Source organism: Dermacentor andersoni, chromosome 1, assembly GCF_023375885.2.
Source record: "Dermacentor andersoni chromosome 1, qqDerAnde1_hic_scaffold, whole genome shotgun sequence".
Taxonomy (NCBI): Eukaryota; Metazoa; Arthropoda; class Arachnida; order Ixodida; family Ixodidae; genus Dermacentor; species Dermacentor andersoni.
Genome location: NC_092814.1, coordinates 239,958,519 through 239,973,745, shown reverse-complemented (window position 1 = coordinate 239,973,745; position 15,227 = coordinate 239,958,519). Strand labels below are relative to the sequence as shown.

Below are 15,227 nucleotides of genomic sequence, written 5' to 3'. Positions count from 1 at the left end.
AAGCGCGAACAGACCGAAATGATAATAGGTAGATGCTAGTTTATCTTGCCAGTCGTTATTCGGAGTGCCTCTCAAGAATAATCGAGAGATAAGTAGAGACGACCACGCGAGAACCTCCGTCGTCGGGCGAGCCGTTACGGCAGCCGTGACGTCTTCGCGACCGTTCAACACCTTTGCTGGCAGATTGCCCTCGGCACGCTGTGTGGACGCGTGCGGCGTCGCGTGCTTATCGGACGAATGGGCGGCACCTTGGCCGTGGCCGGAACTCTCATTGGCCCAATCTAGGGCTGCGCGGGTCGGTTGTCTTGCTGTGCAGCGCTGTCCTCCGTCACAGGGCTGCTCTACGCGGACGGAGTGTGCTCTGCTGTGCGCGTGCTTGTCAAGTGCTGCTTCGGCCAGGTACGTAGACCAACTGGCGCTCGTTTTGCCGTACGACATGACGAAGCCGCCTTCGCAGACTTTTTTTTTCTCCTCCGCCAATCGCCCAAGCTTTCTGCGTTTAACGCACCAGTGAACCCGGTATTATGCTCACGATGCACACTCGCCAGACAGTTTTTAGTGCAGTGTGGTTAGGAGAACCGCCTGCGTTGTGCGATCCGTGCATTTTAACCGAAGCTGCATTTAGCCGCGGCACATTCAGCTGTCGAGCGACGAGGAATCTTCGCACAAGTGTTATTTCTACTTGCATGAAAAATTAGTGCGCGACAACTTATGTCATTTGCGTTAAGCTTTCTGTACACTATAAGCAAATTTACCAACGAGTAAAATTATTCGTGTAAGCGACTCCTGGAGTGCGCATGCACAGAACACTATTGGGCACATTGCCTTTCGTGCACGTACGCTCTGGAGAGCACGCATGCTCGATAGAGTGCGTGCGTGACGGTTGTACATCCGCGTATACTACAGATCCGCTATCCGTCATATATTCGGTGTTTCAATTTTTCAATATCGCCTGTGGCACGTATAGCACAATCCTACTGCACGATCTGGTTTACTCTAAATGGTGTACATTATTTGCACGAGAAATCGAAATGCACAATCGACTACTCACAAAAATTTCGCTAATTAACATTCAAATTAATTACAGTACATATTGCAATTCCCGAATTGTAGCCGGTGAGTTCGCCAGGCATACCCACTTGCAACAAATCCAGAGGATGACACCAATTTCGAGATATGACTTCCCAAAATGTGCGACGAAATACTTCGGTGTTCCAGTTATTTTTGATCTTCAGTACAGAAAAAGGCGTTTCGTTAAATAAGTGGAGCAACGACACATTTTTTAACCTAAGCTTGACGGCGCTGATATCTAAGCTGGCGCTAGTTTCAAAATTAGTTCCCAGTGGATGTGCCGTGAGAACTGACTGGCTACAATGCGCAAATTGCAATGTGCTCTAAAGTGATTAGTGAGAAAAGTTAGAAGTGAAATCTTGTTAATTATTCAATTATTCATTTAAATTTTTATGCAAGTAATATCCAACTGCTCGAGTAATCCAGTTCAGTAAGTACATTTGTGCTATATGCCGCATGCAAATTAAAGAAAATTGTGTTAACGTAAAGAAAATTCTGGTATATAAACGATTTAGAAGGGGTGGTGTACTGCCACCATGCATCGTGACCTGTTAACAGGGTTTTTTTTTTTCCTTGCTTATTGAATAATCAACAAGCGGTATTACGACTGTTTCGTAGACAAAAATGGTTATGCAGGTATGCACTACGTATTAGGCTGACTGAGCCGTGCATAAGAATTTAAAAAAAAATGTTCTTACAGTCCAAATTTACGGCGCCCATGGAACCTAATTAAATGGGCTATGATAAAACTACTTTCTGTGTAAATGCAGCAGTTTGTATCAAAGGCCAGGTATTCACGCAAGAAGTTGTCGCAGCATGCGTATTTGCGTGTCAAGATACGCAGAGTCAAGCGTCTCTTACGGGCGCGAACACTTATGGAATACCGAAATAACTTGCAACGAAACACACAGTATGCAATCACTCGTAGACATTCGATCATGGTAGTTCTTAAGCGAGAGTTATTTTTTTAGACTTGTGCTGTTCTGCGGGCACTCCGAGCCATTTCTTGACCTTATGCTCATAGCCATGTGACAGTGAGCTTATCTGATAAGCACATGCAAAATTATATTGTATATGTGCAACACAGCACAGCGTTGAAGCAAATAAGTTTTGTGCAAGTGTCGACTTTGTGAAAAGTAGCCATTGAGCGCAGCCGACTGCAGACTGTGTAATCGAGTTCACGGTGGGCACCCAGTGCTTGAGCCAAAGTTATGGAGGGCGAGGAGAAATTTCGCATACCCGCTCTCCGCACCTTTGGAGCAGCACATGAGCCTCACAACAAGGGTGGCGATATGGGCTTGTTGGTCCGTCATCATTGAAAGGTATCTGTATAGCGCAACAAAATAAGGACATTTCTTCTTGTGTCTTCGTTTTGTTGCGCTATACAGATACCTCACAACAAGGCCCGGTAGCAATGAAAAGACAACGTTTTACAAAGATGAGTTTGCCAAAGCCCATGCCAGGGTCACGGCTGCTAAAGCTCGCGGTTTTCTCATCTGACGAGAACGGACTTTCAGGCGTATATACAGGGTGTTTCAGCGAACACTTTCAAATTTCTTTTTTCAATTGCCTGTGGCAGATAGCACAATTATAGTCCATGAGCTGGTCTACTCGAAGAGGCGGACATTACTTCCACAAAAAATTGAAATGAATAATCGACTAATTAACATGAACTCATTAATTAATTTTTATCTAATTACCTTATGGCACATATTGCAACTTACAAATTCTAGCTGAGGAGTTCGCTAGGCGGATCCACTCAGAACGAATTCTCAGGATGACACCAGTTTCAATATCTTAATTCCCTAACTTTGCGGAGAAATGCATTGGCGCTCCACTTACTTTCTTAACAAAATGTAGTTTTATGCATTGAAACACAACAGTAACTAACTTCGAGTTCTGCGGCATCATTTCTCGCACATTGCTTCACCAAATATAGAAAGCTCAATTGGCGTGATAGTGGAACCTGAATCACTATCCCAAATCGTCCATCGAAAACGCCACTTCTGATATTACTTTCTTGGCTGCATAACGTACAGACAGTCACGTGTTTAAAAGAAAAACGGTCGTATGAAAGACCTCGAAGATGCTTCCTTTTTTTAATACCCGGCCAAGGACCGATAATTCTTATTTCAACTCAATCAGCTCGCACGTAGCGTCAAAAGCGTACGCAGGACGTAAACTATTCGGATAAACGCCGTGTCTAGTATTGGCACACCATAGGCAGCTAGACGCAATCACTTTTTGACGACGTCGGAGCACGTGTGGTGGGATGGAGCAGAAGAAAACATAGACACTATGGCAGAAAGCATGCGGAGCGTAGACCGTGGCGGGCGTTGTAGGGTCTATTTTCTAGCGAATGAAATGTTGCCTTTGTTCGCGACACTATAGTGGTGTTCTTTACGGTGGCTTCTCCAAAATGATATCCAAGGAAACACTATCACTGAGGGTCTCACGCTACTTCAAGCGTCCATGCCAGCTTTCGAGGAAACGAACAGCTGCCCGCAGTGATTTACAGACAAGCTATCCTGGTATTTCAATGTCAAGGCCATCACCAAAGTCACGAGTATAACCTTGGGAACGAGCGTATACCACATTAAGCGTACGCGAAGTGCCTCTGTTTGCGAAGCTTTCTGAACGCACATTACAAAAGAAAGATACCAAAGAACAGGGAAAACACTTGTTTGGTAAGACACAGCGCAGTATTGTGTCTCTGGCTATGCCCCAGAGTTTAGCGAGACTTGAAACCCCGGTTCCTATTCAAGCAACTCAGTTTCCTGTTCGGCTCTGAGCGGTCTTCACTAGCACCTGTGGTGCGAGCCTTATCAGGTGCGGAGTTTATACGCCGTATCACGCGACACTGAGTTGGACTTGAGACCAGGTTCTCGATCGATCACTTTTAAGAATGTCACTTTCAGCGTGCGTTGATCGGCTAAGCCAACGGAAGTGGATATCATCAAAAGAATTGTACAACACCGATCAACTATATTTTGACTTTTCCTATTTCGCGAGTCAAAAGGCAGGATGCTCGTCGCTCCAGTCTGGACCTGCTGGACGTTACACCGTGCGAAAGCGAGAGTGCCCGGGAAAGTGATAGATCGACCTAGGCGTCACGTTTCGAATGGCGTAAGACAGGCACCTCGATTGTGGTTCATGCACACAAAACATCTATCTTGAGGAAGGATGCGTACTGTTTACAGAAGTAGCGCCTAAGGCTTGGCGAATAAGGAAATGATTAGAAGGGAAAGAATAGTCACATGGTTTCGGTCTTGCGCGAATACCTGCCCGGAATGTTCTCTAAAGTGATGTTTCAACGTTTCCATAACCGAAGCGATTTTTTCAATGATCGCATTCTTTGAGACTAGCAAGCGGCCGTGCTGCTTATGGATACCACACGGTAACGAACAGCTGCGCGAGCTGTTCGAACAGCATGCGGCGGCGACGCGAGTGGCGCTGTGACGGCGGTTTGGTAAAACAAGCATGGAGGAAGGAAACAGCAGGAATGAGCGTGACGTGGTAATGGTCAGCCCGACGCGTGATCATGTCGCCGGTAGTGTTTCCCACCGCATCTCTAAGCCATCTCATCAGCGCACGCTCTTCCGAAAAGAGAACGGGTGCGACAAGCGGCTGCCGCACTCGCGCGTGGCAACGAAGTCGATAAGTGTAAACGTCGCAATAACCGATGACCGAAGCTGCACAACCATATCGAGAGAGAAAAATTTGCACATAGCTGTTGAGAAAGTAGCCGAACAAGTGCGCATCGATTAAAACCTGCCGGGAACCAAACGCGCTGGGCCGAGTCCGCCGAGTGCGTTTGCTTGTTGCTCGGCCGAGTCCACCGAGCGTCTTTCAATTAAGACGCGTATTCACGTGCTTTTGGCTGCGGCTGGAGTCCAAGGTCGAAGTGTAAATTGGGCAATAAAAAATGAAATCGCTCTCAGGATTTACTGAACCAGTGCTGCGCATGCCCTTATACTGCTGACATTTTGTTTGTTGACTATATCCGAAAGATATAGCTGAGGCTTACTCCATTGTCAACACCAAGTGTTTCTTTTTGCCTTTTCTTTAGTTAAGCTTAAGACACGTATAAATTTCATGCTCACGTGATCACGCATCCTAGGCTTAGTATCTTGCCCTTCCCTTAAGCTTTGAGAGTGCACACAAAAAATTTGGCGTCACCCTGTCGACTCTTCTCAACTGAGGGTTCGCGGCGTCTCCAAAAAAAAGAAAGCTTATCAGTCAAGGCTTCCGATATTCTGAAACCGAAATGTTCTCCCATTTCAATGACACGCAGCTCACAAACTCACTTTAAAGTTCCATGTGTTGCGGTAAAACTTCGACCTAAGTTATCAAATGCGTGCATGAGAGTCAAGGCAATCTTATTTGCACGAACACGACACTACTTGCGACGGTGCATCTCTCTCTCTCTTTTTTTTTAACGGAACCCTTCTTGTCCTTCCTTTTTTCTACCCTTCAGTTTGGAGTGCGCTTTTGTCTAGACAGTAAATTTTTTCAGTACTCCCGTGCTCTAAATATAGTAACACTTCTTGGGCAACGGGCAAGTTGGTTGACACGCATTGAAGCCATTGTAGCGCAAAGAAACACGGACAAAGAAAAGCATAGGACATCACGGGCGCTAACTCACAAATGGTTTATTGGGTCGGCCCCAGAAAAATAGGAAAGGATAGACATACACAGTACAGCGCATGAGTACACATTCTTCGTGGCAAAGAATAAGAAAATTCAAAAAGGCGTATCTCGCTACCAAATATGGAGATCGACTTGTCGCTGACGCAATCAGTGTCTCTTTTTCTAATATGATAAGCTTCCACTAGTTCTATAGGATTAGTATCCTTGCTTCTGCACAGAATCTTAAGCTTGCGCAACCGTGGTTCACGCTTGCATGCCAGGCAGATGCGCAGGCAGATGCGCATTGCCACTATTAATGATTGACAGTTCGGGCTTCCGTGCTCGGTCGTTAATGCATGTCCCGGTTTGACCTATGTAAGCCGTCTCACACTACAGCGGTATCATATAGACGACACCAGTTGCGCATTTAACGAACGGCCTGGCGTGCTTCTTCTTGCAATCAAGCCTTCTTTGTTCGCGAAGAATGCGTGGGCACAGGCCTGCTAGTTTGCGCGGCGCCGAAAAAAAACACTGGTACACCGTACTTACTAGCGACCTTCTTGATGTTTTGGGACATCTCATGCACGTAGGGGACTACTTTGAACGTTAACTCTTTTCGGGCTGAGGTGCTGGCTATACGTCCGGAGCCCTTTACCTTTTTCAGGAGAGTTTCCGAGACAGCTTTCAACACCGAGTACGGATAGCCTGCTGCAGTGAGCTTTGTCAGTTGTTTCTCAAAACTGCCCTGTATCATATGTGAACAGGAAATTCATGAGCGCGGATTCTAGGCATAGGGTGGAAATTCCTCTCTTAACGAGCTTTGAATGAGCAGAATCGTAAGGCAAAAGAGCTATCTGCGACCGTGGGCTATATGGCCGTTAAACATGATGTTGCTTAAAAGGTATTAGAATGTCTGACAACTGGATTGAAACATGGGAAGGGGTTTCATGTGTAACGAGCATGCCCTTCCAATGTTGCCGAAAAGCGGCTAAAGTGTGTTCAACAGAACGATTAAGACCAACTGCACAGTTCTTCTATAAAATAATTAAAAATTCATCAACATGTCTAAAATCTTTCATCAAAGTTCGTTCGTCAAAAACAGATAGTAATTCGTGGACAATAGAAGACAGGAAAATGTTGCAGAGCACAGGGGCTACGCGCGATCAAATACAGATGCCTTTTCTTTGCAAATAGAATTCATTGTCAAAACAGATAAAAGTGTATTGAAGATAAAGCTACAGTAATGCCATGAAATTATCTATAGACATACCCACTGAGTTCTGGAATGCCGCCGCACGATTATACTCTATGCACTCCTTAACGGGAGCGCACATTTCTTTCTGGGGCACGGAATAAAACAACTCTTCCACATCATCTGACAAGGAAATTCCAATCAGACCGTTGTCTTGTAGTAATGTAAATATAATGTAGTGTAAATATACATGTAAAAAGTTAGCAGTCACTTTAGCATGCGCTAAAGAGGAGGAAGGCGAAAGCCTGCGCGCTCGCGAGACATCCATTAAATTACTTGACGTTCGCATTCGAATGCGTTGTTACTTTCTATTACCTGTTTTTTCCCACCAACTTTCGTGGGTTCGAGTGCCATAATTAATTCTACCTTAATTTACTTCACACTAATTAATACCAAAGGTCGTGGGTTCGAATGCTTTAATTGACTTTATCTTAGCTGTGCCTTAATTAACTTCGCCCTAATTAGCAGTAAAGGTCGTGGGTTGAACTCTCGACCTTCACGATGTCATTTGGTATCCAACTTGGAGATATCACCGGTTCGTCCACATCTCCAAGTGGGCTCGACTCCCACTAAAGGTTGAGGGTTCGAGTGCCTTCATTAACTCTATGTAAATTAACTCTGCCTTAATTAACATCGCCTTAATTAACACCAAAGGCAGTGGGTTTGACTCCCGACATTCCCGATGTCAATTGGAATACAGCTTGGAAATATGGCCGCTTCGCCCGTATCTCCATGTGGGTTCGCCATCCACCAAAGGTCGTGAGTTCGAGTGCCTTAATTAACGTTATCCTAACTACCTGTACTTTAATTCACTTTGGCGTAATTAGCACCAAAGATCGAGGGTTAGATCACGAATTTTGGTGCCATAACACCGGACGGTCAAATTTTCGTCCCATGAGCCATCTAAGGCTTAATTAATATACATGGGAATCGACGGTGGACGCTTTCCTCGGCGCAAGGTGATCTGCAGCGCCGTCGTGCACGTAGGTGTGCGCGCCAGCTGATCGGAAAAGGCGCCAGCGCTGACGGATCTGGTTCGACCCAGCTGACACGCACGGGCGTCGATGAAGGTATCGGTGCGGGTACGCGGCGAGTGGCTCGCCGTGCCCTGCCGCGACGGCCGCCAAACTGTGCGCTGGCTGGGCGAGGAGGCGCTGCGGCGCTACATGAAGCTCAAGCCATCCTCCTTCCTGGACGGCCGCACCGAGAAGGTCTACCAGATCCGCAAGACCCGCGGCGGTGCTATTATTGACGGCGACGACGTCATCAGGAACGTCCTCGACGACAATGAGTTCCTCTCAGTGGGTGAGCACAAGGCGCCCGCCACACTTCGAGTGTTGTAACTCGCGCTAGCGGATCCCTTAGCTAAAAGGTTCGCTGACAAACATCTGCTGTTTGCAAAAAAAGAAAATTAAGGAAAAGCCATGGAGCACGGTACTTGACGTCACACAAGAATTCCGATGAACCAAAGGTGTCAGTAAAGTGATTTCGCCTAATGCATGTCGCAATTCGCAACGCTTACAGATCCTGGTTTTGGCACATAATACCCCAGAATTTTTAACGCTTACAGGTGACACGCTTAGCTGCAATGAAGCTCTGTGTAAGATGGCCTGATGATATTGCTCAGTCTACGAAAGGACAGAGACGTCGGAGGTCACCGTTCCGCAAATCGTTGGTCTGATCGAAAGCGGAAGTGGTTTTGTCCTACTGACTTGCCAGCAGCATTATGCTTATCGTTCTTACACACGCGCAGTAGGGTTCTCGTTTAATGGCTGAGCGCTGGGGAGGAGGTATTCTGTACGAGTCCAGCTAGTGGACATGTCCATTTGGTCTGCTGTTTAAGTTCTGATTGTTTGTGACGCCTGGCTGCTGTGGACGCGCAGTCCAGCCCAGCAAATCAAAACGTCAGCAGGAGACGAAATGAATATGTCCACTAGGTGGACTCTTACAGAATACCTCCTCCCCAGCGCTCAGCTCTGACATTGCATCGTTACACACGATTCAAAGAAGAGTCAAAGATTCAGTGAAGAGTAAAAAGAAGGGTGAGATAAGCGGGGCGCTCATACCCTCAATGTGCGTGAGTGTGTGTGTGTATGTGAATTTACGGAGTATCATCAATATCAACATTGATGAACTACCTTTCATATGTACCTCATTTTATCCCACAAAAAGTGCATGCACTCGCGCTAGTGTGTAACTTCTCTGTTCCGATAGGAAAATAATTTTTGTTGCGTGGGGAATCCATTTTTACGAGTCTCATGCGCCGCGTGTCTGAAATACCTTAACCAGTCTGCTGCTAAACTTTATAACATGTGTTAAGCTGACAAAGATGGTAAGCTGACGGACAATCGTACATATGCTTCATGGCTTTTTCACTTCAACCCAAACGAGTACCTCTATTAACCCCCTCCCTCTTTTTTTCTTTTTTTGATAGTGTATGTTTCGAAAGCGACTGCCACCTTGGAAGTTGTTAAAGCCTCAAATGCTTCGAAGATGGCGGGCGCGCACGTATGAGAGTGATGGGTACATCATAACTTCTAGTAACAAGAAGAGTTGTTTATATTGCACAGCAATATCCGGCGCAACAGTCAACACGCCACCACATTGTCAAGAGAATATCGGAACAACTGGTTGTCCTTAGAATTGTGAGGGTTAGTGCCTAGTACTGATGACGCCGTGGCGTTATTGGTGCATGACATTTAGCCCCGTTCCCCTTCCCCCACCTGCAAGAGACAAATTAAATATGTAAGTATAAAGAGAACCAGGCAACGAGGACTGAAAATAATTATTAGAATGAAAACACCTTCTACTTTGTGGTAGCGCAGGCAGAACGACAGGGACAGAGAACGGTACATTAGACAAACACACAGCTCTAATGTGCCTTTCTGTGTCTCTGTCGTTCTGCCTGCGCTTCATCAAAGTAGAAAATGCTAAACCAGTAAGGCGGCGGGGGGCGGGGGGGGGGGGGTAGCCCTTGTAGCTACCCTCATGAAAGCACTGGTGGGTTTAAGTGGCTTTGCCACCTAACCTCCCAAGAAAGCCCTTACTTCTGTTTTTATTTGCCTTCTTTTTTGTTTCGCAGTATCGATGTGCTAAAGCGAGTCTTTTGAATTTCTTGAGGATATAAAGTTCAAAACTTACCGTGCATCGCTTTCAAGTTAATTTCATGTGGGCATTTATGTTGCCCACTAACAAAGTTAAACTTGCCCAACTTCCTCTGTTCATTCATTTAATCTACGTTTACGCAAAAATGTTTTTTCATTATCAGAGGTGTGTTTAAGAGATATTGGCAACTTTGTCCATGTTGCCTATGTCTTTTCTTTTACTTTGACAACATCACACAATGGTAGCTTAGATTGAAATGCAGTGGGAAAGATGTAGTATCTGCAACAACCTTAGGCTTGTGCGAATATCACTTTTTGATTCGAAGCAAAGTCCAAGCGAATAGTAATTAGTATCAAATAATTTCCAAGCGGATAGTTCAAATAGCTGTGGGATTTGCATAAAACCTTGACTCAAATGTCAGATGTTGACAAACCTAAAAAAAAGTTGGTTCTTTGCTTGCAAAAAAGGAAACAGGGGCCCTATAACGTAAAACTATTCCAATATGTTTTTATTCCAATATCCTTACGTCAAATTTGCGTAACCGCCGACGCAAGCATCGGGCGGTCACTCGCAGGGTTGTCTGAACAAACCAACCAAATGCTCCCCTCGTTCATAGGAGGTCACTTTTGTTTGCTTAAAAAACGAATAACATTGCTTAAACTGAGCTGCTTGTCTTACCTAATTGGCTGACAAGAGGCGAGGAGCACGCTCAAGTGGAGAGGAATTCGATGGGGCCAAACCACTGCACTGAATACCGATTACCGGATGAAGAGGGTGGTGCCCACTTCTGCGATTGGTCCGCTTTCTCTTACTTAGCTTGCGGTGGCTCGTCGGCAATCGCGGCGGCATGCAACGGAAGCTTAAGAATGACTCTAAAACGGATCATCAGCAAAGAAGAGTTGGTAGAACCAGGTCGTAAACGTGCCGAAAGTTCTCGAAAACGTTACACGGCCACGCAAAAAGCTTTATTACGCGCAAATAAACCCATGCTCTCCGGCAAGGGCGAGTAGTCAGTGCCGGAGCGATCAGCGGCAGCCATCTTTTATTTCTTTCGGAACGGGGCAGCCTGCGGCTATTCAGAAGAAAATTCAGTTTTGTTCGGCACATTAATGCATCTTCGAAGCGTACACATCACTTTGACGCGGTAAGTTTTTATGGTTTTCTGACGTAGCGCGGGAGGTAGGTGAAGTTGGTGCGGCCCGAAAACTTTTGACCAATAGCCGAAGGCTAATGGAAAAAAGGGGTCGAATCAGAAATAACTATTTTTGTTTTGTTCGGTCAAATTATGCATAAGCAGTGTGTACACGTCATATCAGATGGGGCGCTATTGCGGTTTTCATGATGTCGCGTGACTGACAGGTGAAGGGGAGGTGGCCCAAAAATGTTTTTGACCAATCGCGGTGGGCTGATTGCAGAATTGGAACAGAAAAGATTGGAATAGTTTTACGTTATAGCGCCCCAGGTTAATTTCTGGAGTCAGCTTGTTTCCAAAATGCCGTTATTCAGATATTTTCATGCAAAAAATGCAAGTTCAACATTTCTTGCAACTACAGCACCACCGAAAATTTGTTTACAGGCCCTTGCTCACTGTTTTGCTTCAGTCTACTGAACATTTCGTGGTGGTTCAGGCCGCAGGAGCGCTTCGCTTTTCCCCATCGTGCGTCGTCGCAATGCTGTGAAGTGCGACCGTGACTGCGCGACGCTGGCTGTTTATGCCGTGTTGCGCAAGTTCAGCTTCTGCAAGCGCACAGATGAACTTGATAGGCACGCTCGCCGCTTTTGCGGTCCTTAATCTAGGCCGCGCAAATGATCTGGGGCCCGATCACCAATGAGCGGCAAACTTCCCACGACAGTTTGCCGTTCAACGCCGCGCCTACTTTGGTTGCTAGGCATAGCTAGTGTCCCTGTATATGCGGGAGCATATGCAGAAACACTAGGAACAACAGCCAGCGCTGTTTCGCATGGTGTCGGCTACCAAAGTGACGCATTTCTATTCACAGCGGCCGCACGGCTCTCGGGAAGCCGTACAGCAGCTGCGAATAATATGTTTGCATAATGAGCAAGTGCAGGAATCAGCAGGCGATTGTAAACGAATTCGTTTTTGCCTTATTTTGGCTATGAGCTATGCGATGCGACTTGCTCACCAAAACCGAAGCTGTCGATTACGTTTTAAGATTTACATTTCTGTGCCTATAACAGGCACCAAATACTGAAAAAAAGATTTAATAGTAAAATCCGGGTGCGGGTTATATGCGAATTTCGACTTGAGGTGTGGCGCAGAAAAATACGTATATTCATTCGTTTTGAATACTCTGAAACAGTGACGTAGCCAAAAATATTTTTCGGATGTTTACCCACTTGACCGGGGACGGGTAGGGTGTGGGGGGGGGGAGGAGAGAGGGTAGTTGGTAGGGCGCATACTAACAAGTATTTCGGTGGGGGGGGGGCACGTGCTCGGTGTGCTATCCCCTGGCTATGCCACTGCGTCGAATACTGTAATTGGTGGCAAAGTGAATATGAAATAGCATAACGTTCTATCGAATATTCGAAAATGACGAATATTCGCACAACCCTAAACATCTTGCGTTCGTCTGCAACATCTTGTAACACACTGTTCGCATGAAGACACAGTGCACATTTGAATGTGAAAGCTGGTGCCTCATTTCATTTATGCTTTCGACGCAGTTCTCGAGACGGATCGGCCTTCACCGGTTACCGGCCCTGCTGAAATAACTTACGTCCCGGAGCAAGTGTATCCTTTATATAAAATTATTTACGCACCCAAAAACCGGAAGAGGTTTAGTTGTGCTTACAACTGGCGCTCTTCCGGGCACGTTGTAGCTGGAGGTGTCTTTTTTCCTTCAGTGATAAATCGCGATCCGCATTAAATCAATGAATAAGCGAATTACGCTTGACTACCGAGCGAGTGCAACATATAGTGAACTTAATTTGGCGGCATTTCAAGCCGTTAAACAGCGTTGCGCACATGACGGTTCGGCGCTCGAAAATCTCCGACACGTTTGGCTAATTCTCTGTGCCCTGAATGCATTTATATGTACATTTTGTCAGAAATGTTCCAGGAGTGATTCTTTTTAATGATATTCAAACTCAAGAAGTGGGTGTTATTGAGTCCCTATGTGCTCAGAGTAGACAGACATAGCCTTGGAATGGTTTCCATGTAAACTCAGCAGGCGGCAGAACTGTGTTTGACAACCCATTATCTGACTTGTTGGCTCATTTAGTTGGACGCTACACGAGTGACGTGTGGATACAAATTCCGAGCAGAGTTAACATGAAGTTCTGGGTTAGGCCAGGGAAAACCTCTAGCGAGTCATGGAACATGATTCAGCAAAGTATATAGGGACCAAGCATAATCGAGAAGCCGTGTCTTTGAATAGAACCAAAGGTTTCAGGAGGGAATAGATTTGGTACGAGACGATCCCAAAGTCGGCGTCAACGTCACGTTTTTGTGATATGTTTTTTGGCTTTCGGTTGTTATTACTTTTTTTTTAATCATAGGAAAGAATGGCAGCGCTCACGCACCACGTTATATATGAAACGTATGAGCCAGTTATACTGAATGAAAATTGGCGTTTACTGCACGTATGATAACAAAAGAGCGGAAATTTAACAGGCATGCGTGTCACCAGACCTTACACAACGATTTAGGGAAACGGAAACTGAATACTAAATTGTCCCCCACACAATGACAGACGAACAGAAAGAAACCAGACGAAGCTTTGTTGCTGGACTTTTGGAAAGGGCCAGAAGTGATCCCACATATGTGTGAAGCAACCTTGCCGGAAAATAAAGTTCGTGCTCCCAATATGACCCTCAAAGGAAGCGACAAAGCACCGTCGAGATCACGGTTTACGTCTCTCTATGAAGCGACAATCATTGAAAAGAAGGACAATGTTGATCGTATTTTTGATGCTAGAGGCTTGATGCACCGCGATTACCTGCCAGAAGGATAAACAATAGACGAACGTGGTAAAACTGTTGCGAGAGGCGATTTGGCGCCGCCATCCTGATCAGTCTTTATCTGGACATTTGCTATTGTTGCACTACATAAGGTGTTCCACACAGCTGAGTCAATGCGGGAATATCAGGCCAAACGCCCATATTCCTATTATAAACACAACCCCTCATATTCACCAAACCTGTCGCCGTGTGATTTGTTTGTTTCCCCATGTGAAACTGCCGCTGAAATGGGAGCGTCATGAGGATATTGCAGCAATCCCAATTGCTCTGCGTAATGTGCCGAAGAGCATCCCGGACGAAGCTTTCTTTGTTTGCTCCCATGACCTCCAGAAACGGTGGCAGCTATGTGTAGATAGCCGACGGGACTACTTCGACAAGAGCGATAGTCATTGCTTTCAAAATTGAATAAACAGTGTTCTCTTCTTTTCGAACTCAGTCCGGAAACTTTTTTGAGGAAGGTTGTATTTAGGTAGTGCATATTATTCTTGCGATATTAAACATTTGCTGAGACATACTATAAATAAGTATTAAACGGTGCGTATGGACGACTGCTGCTAAAATTCCTTCACAAACACCCGCAGCCCAGGAAAGTTCAAACCACCCACACAGGTATGCGATCCATTTTGAATGAGTTTCTGACAATTCCCTCAATTGTATACACCTGCGAACAAGCAAAACGAGCGAAGTTCGCATGGATTAATTCGTGCATATCTTAGCGCCATGCTGTCTGAGTGTGCCTGTGATTAACACCTTCTATAAGTTGCGTTCCTCTTGTATCTTTTTAGATTGTAACTATAGACGGGAACAATCTTACTCCAGATGTCCTCCTCGAGCTAGGCAAGGGGAATTACAAAATTCAGGTGCGTACATATGTGCTTTTTTGCATTCGTGTGGACTTGGAAGCGCAGTACATTTGTGAAATCACGGTGTCGTTTTCTTTTTTTTTTTCATTTTGCTATCATTTTTAACTCGCAGCTGAGCAGCGACTCTATCGAAAGAGTCAGAATGGCCAGAGAAATGCTGGAGGCAATTCTGAAGGAAAATAAAGGTATGCTCGATGGCTGGTGCTATATTGTGTACGGTGCGCGACAAATGGCACCATTTGCGGTAAATAAATTACTGACCACGTTTTTTAGACTTTAATATCGCGTCGCGTGCCTCATATAGTATGCGCATTTCCACGAATACA

The 15,227-nt window shown here is 45.6% G+C and overlaps 1 protein-coding gene across 1 annotated transcript in view; it reads left to right on the top strand.

The window, feature by feature from the left end:
- The first annotated feature begins 304 nt into the window (after positions 1–304).
- Positions 305–15,227, top strand: part of LOC126548262 (histidine ammonia-lyase-like) — a 58,116-nt gene continuing 43,193 nt past the window's right edge. Inside the window, exons 1-6 of the mRNA XM_050196417.3 lie at positions 305–399; positions 7,940–8,257; positions 12,743–12,809; positions 14,620–14,647; positions 14,824–14,898; positions 15,014–15,086. Coding sequence (XP_050052374.1) covers positions 8,017–8,257; positions 12,743–12,809; positions 14,620–14,647; positions 14,824–14,898; positions 15,014–15,086 — 484 coding nt within the window. The 5' untranslated portion in view covers positions 305–399; positions 7,940–8,016. The remainder of the gene's footprint in view (positions 400–7,939; positions 8,258–12,742; positions 12,810–14,619; positions 14,648–14,823; positions 14,899–15,013; positions 15,087–15,227) is intronic.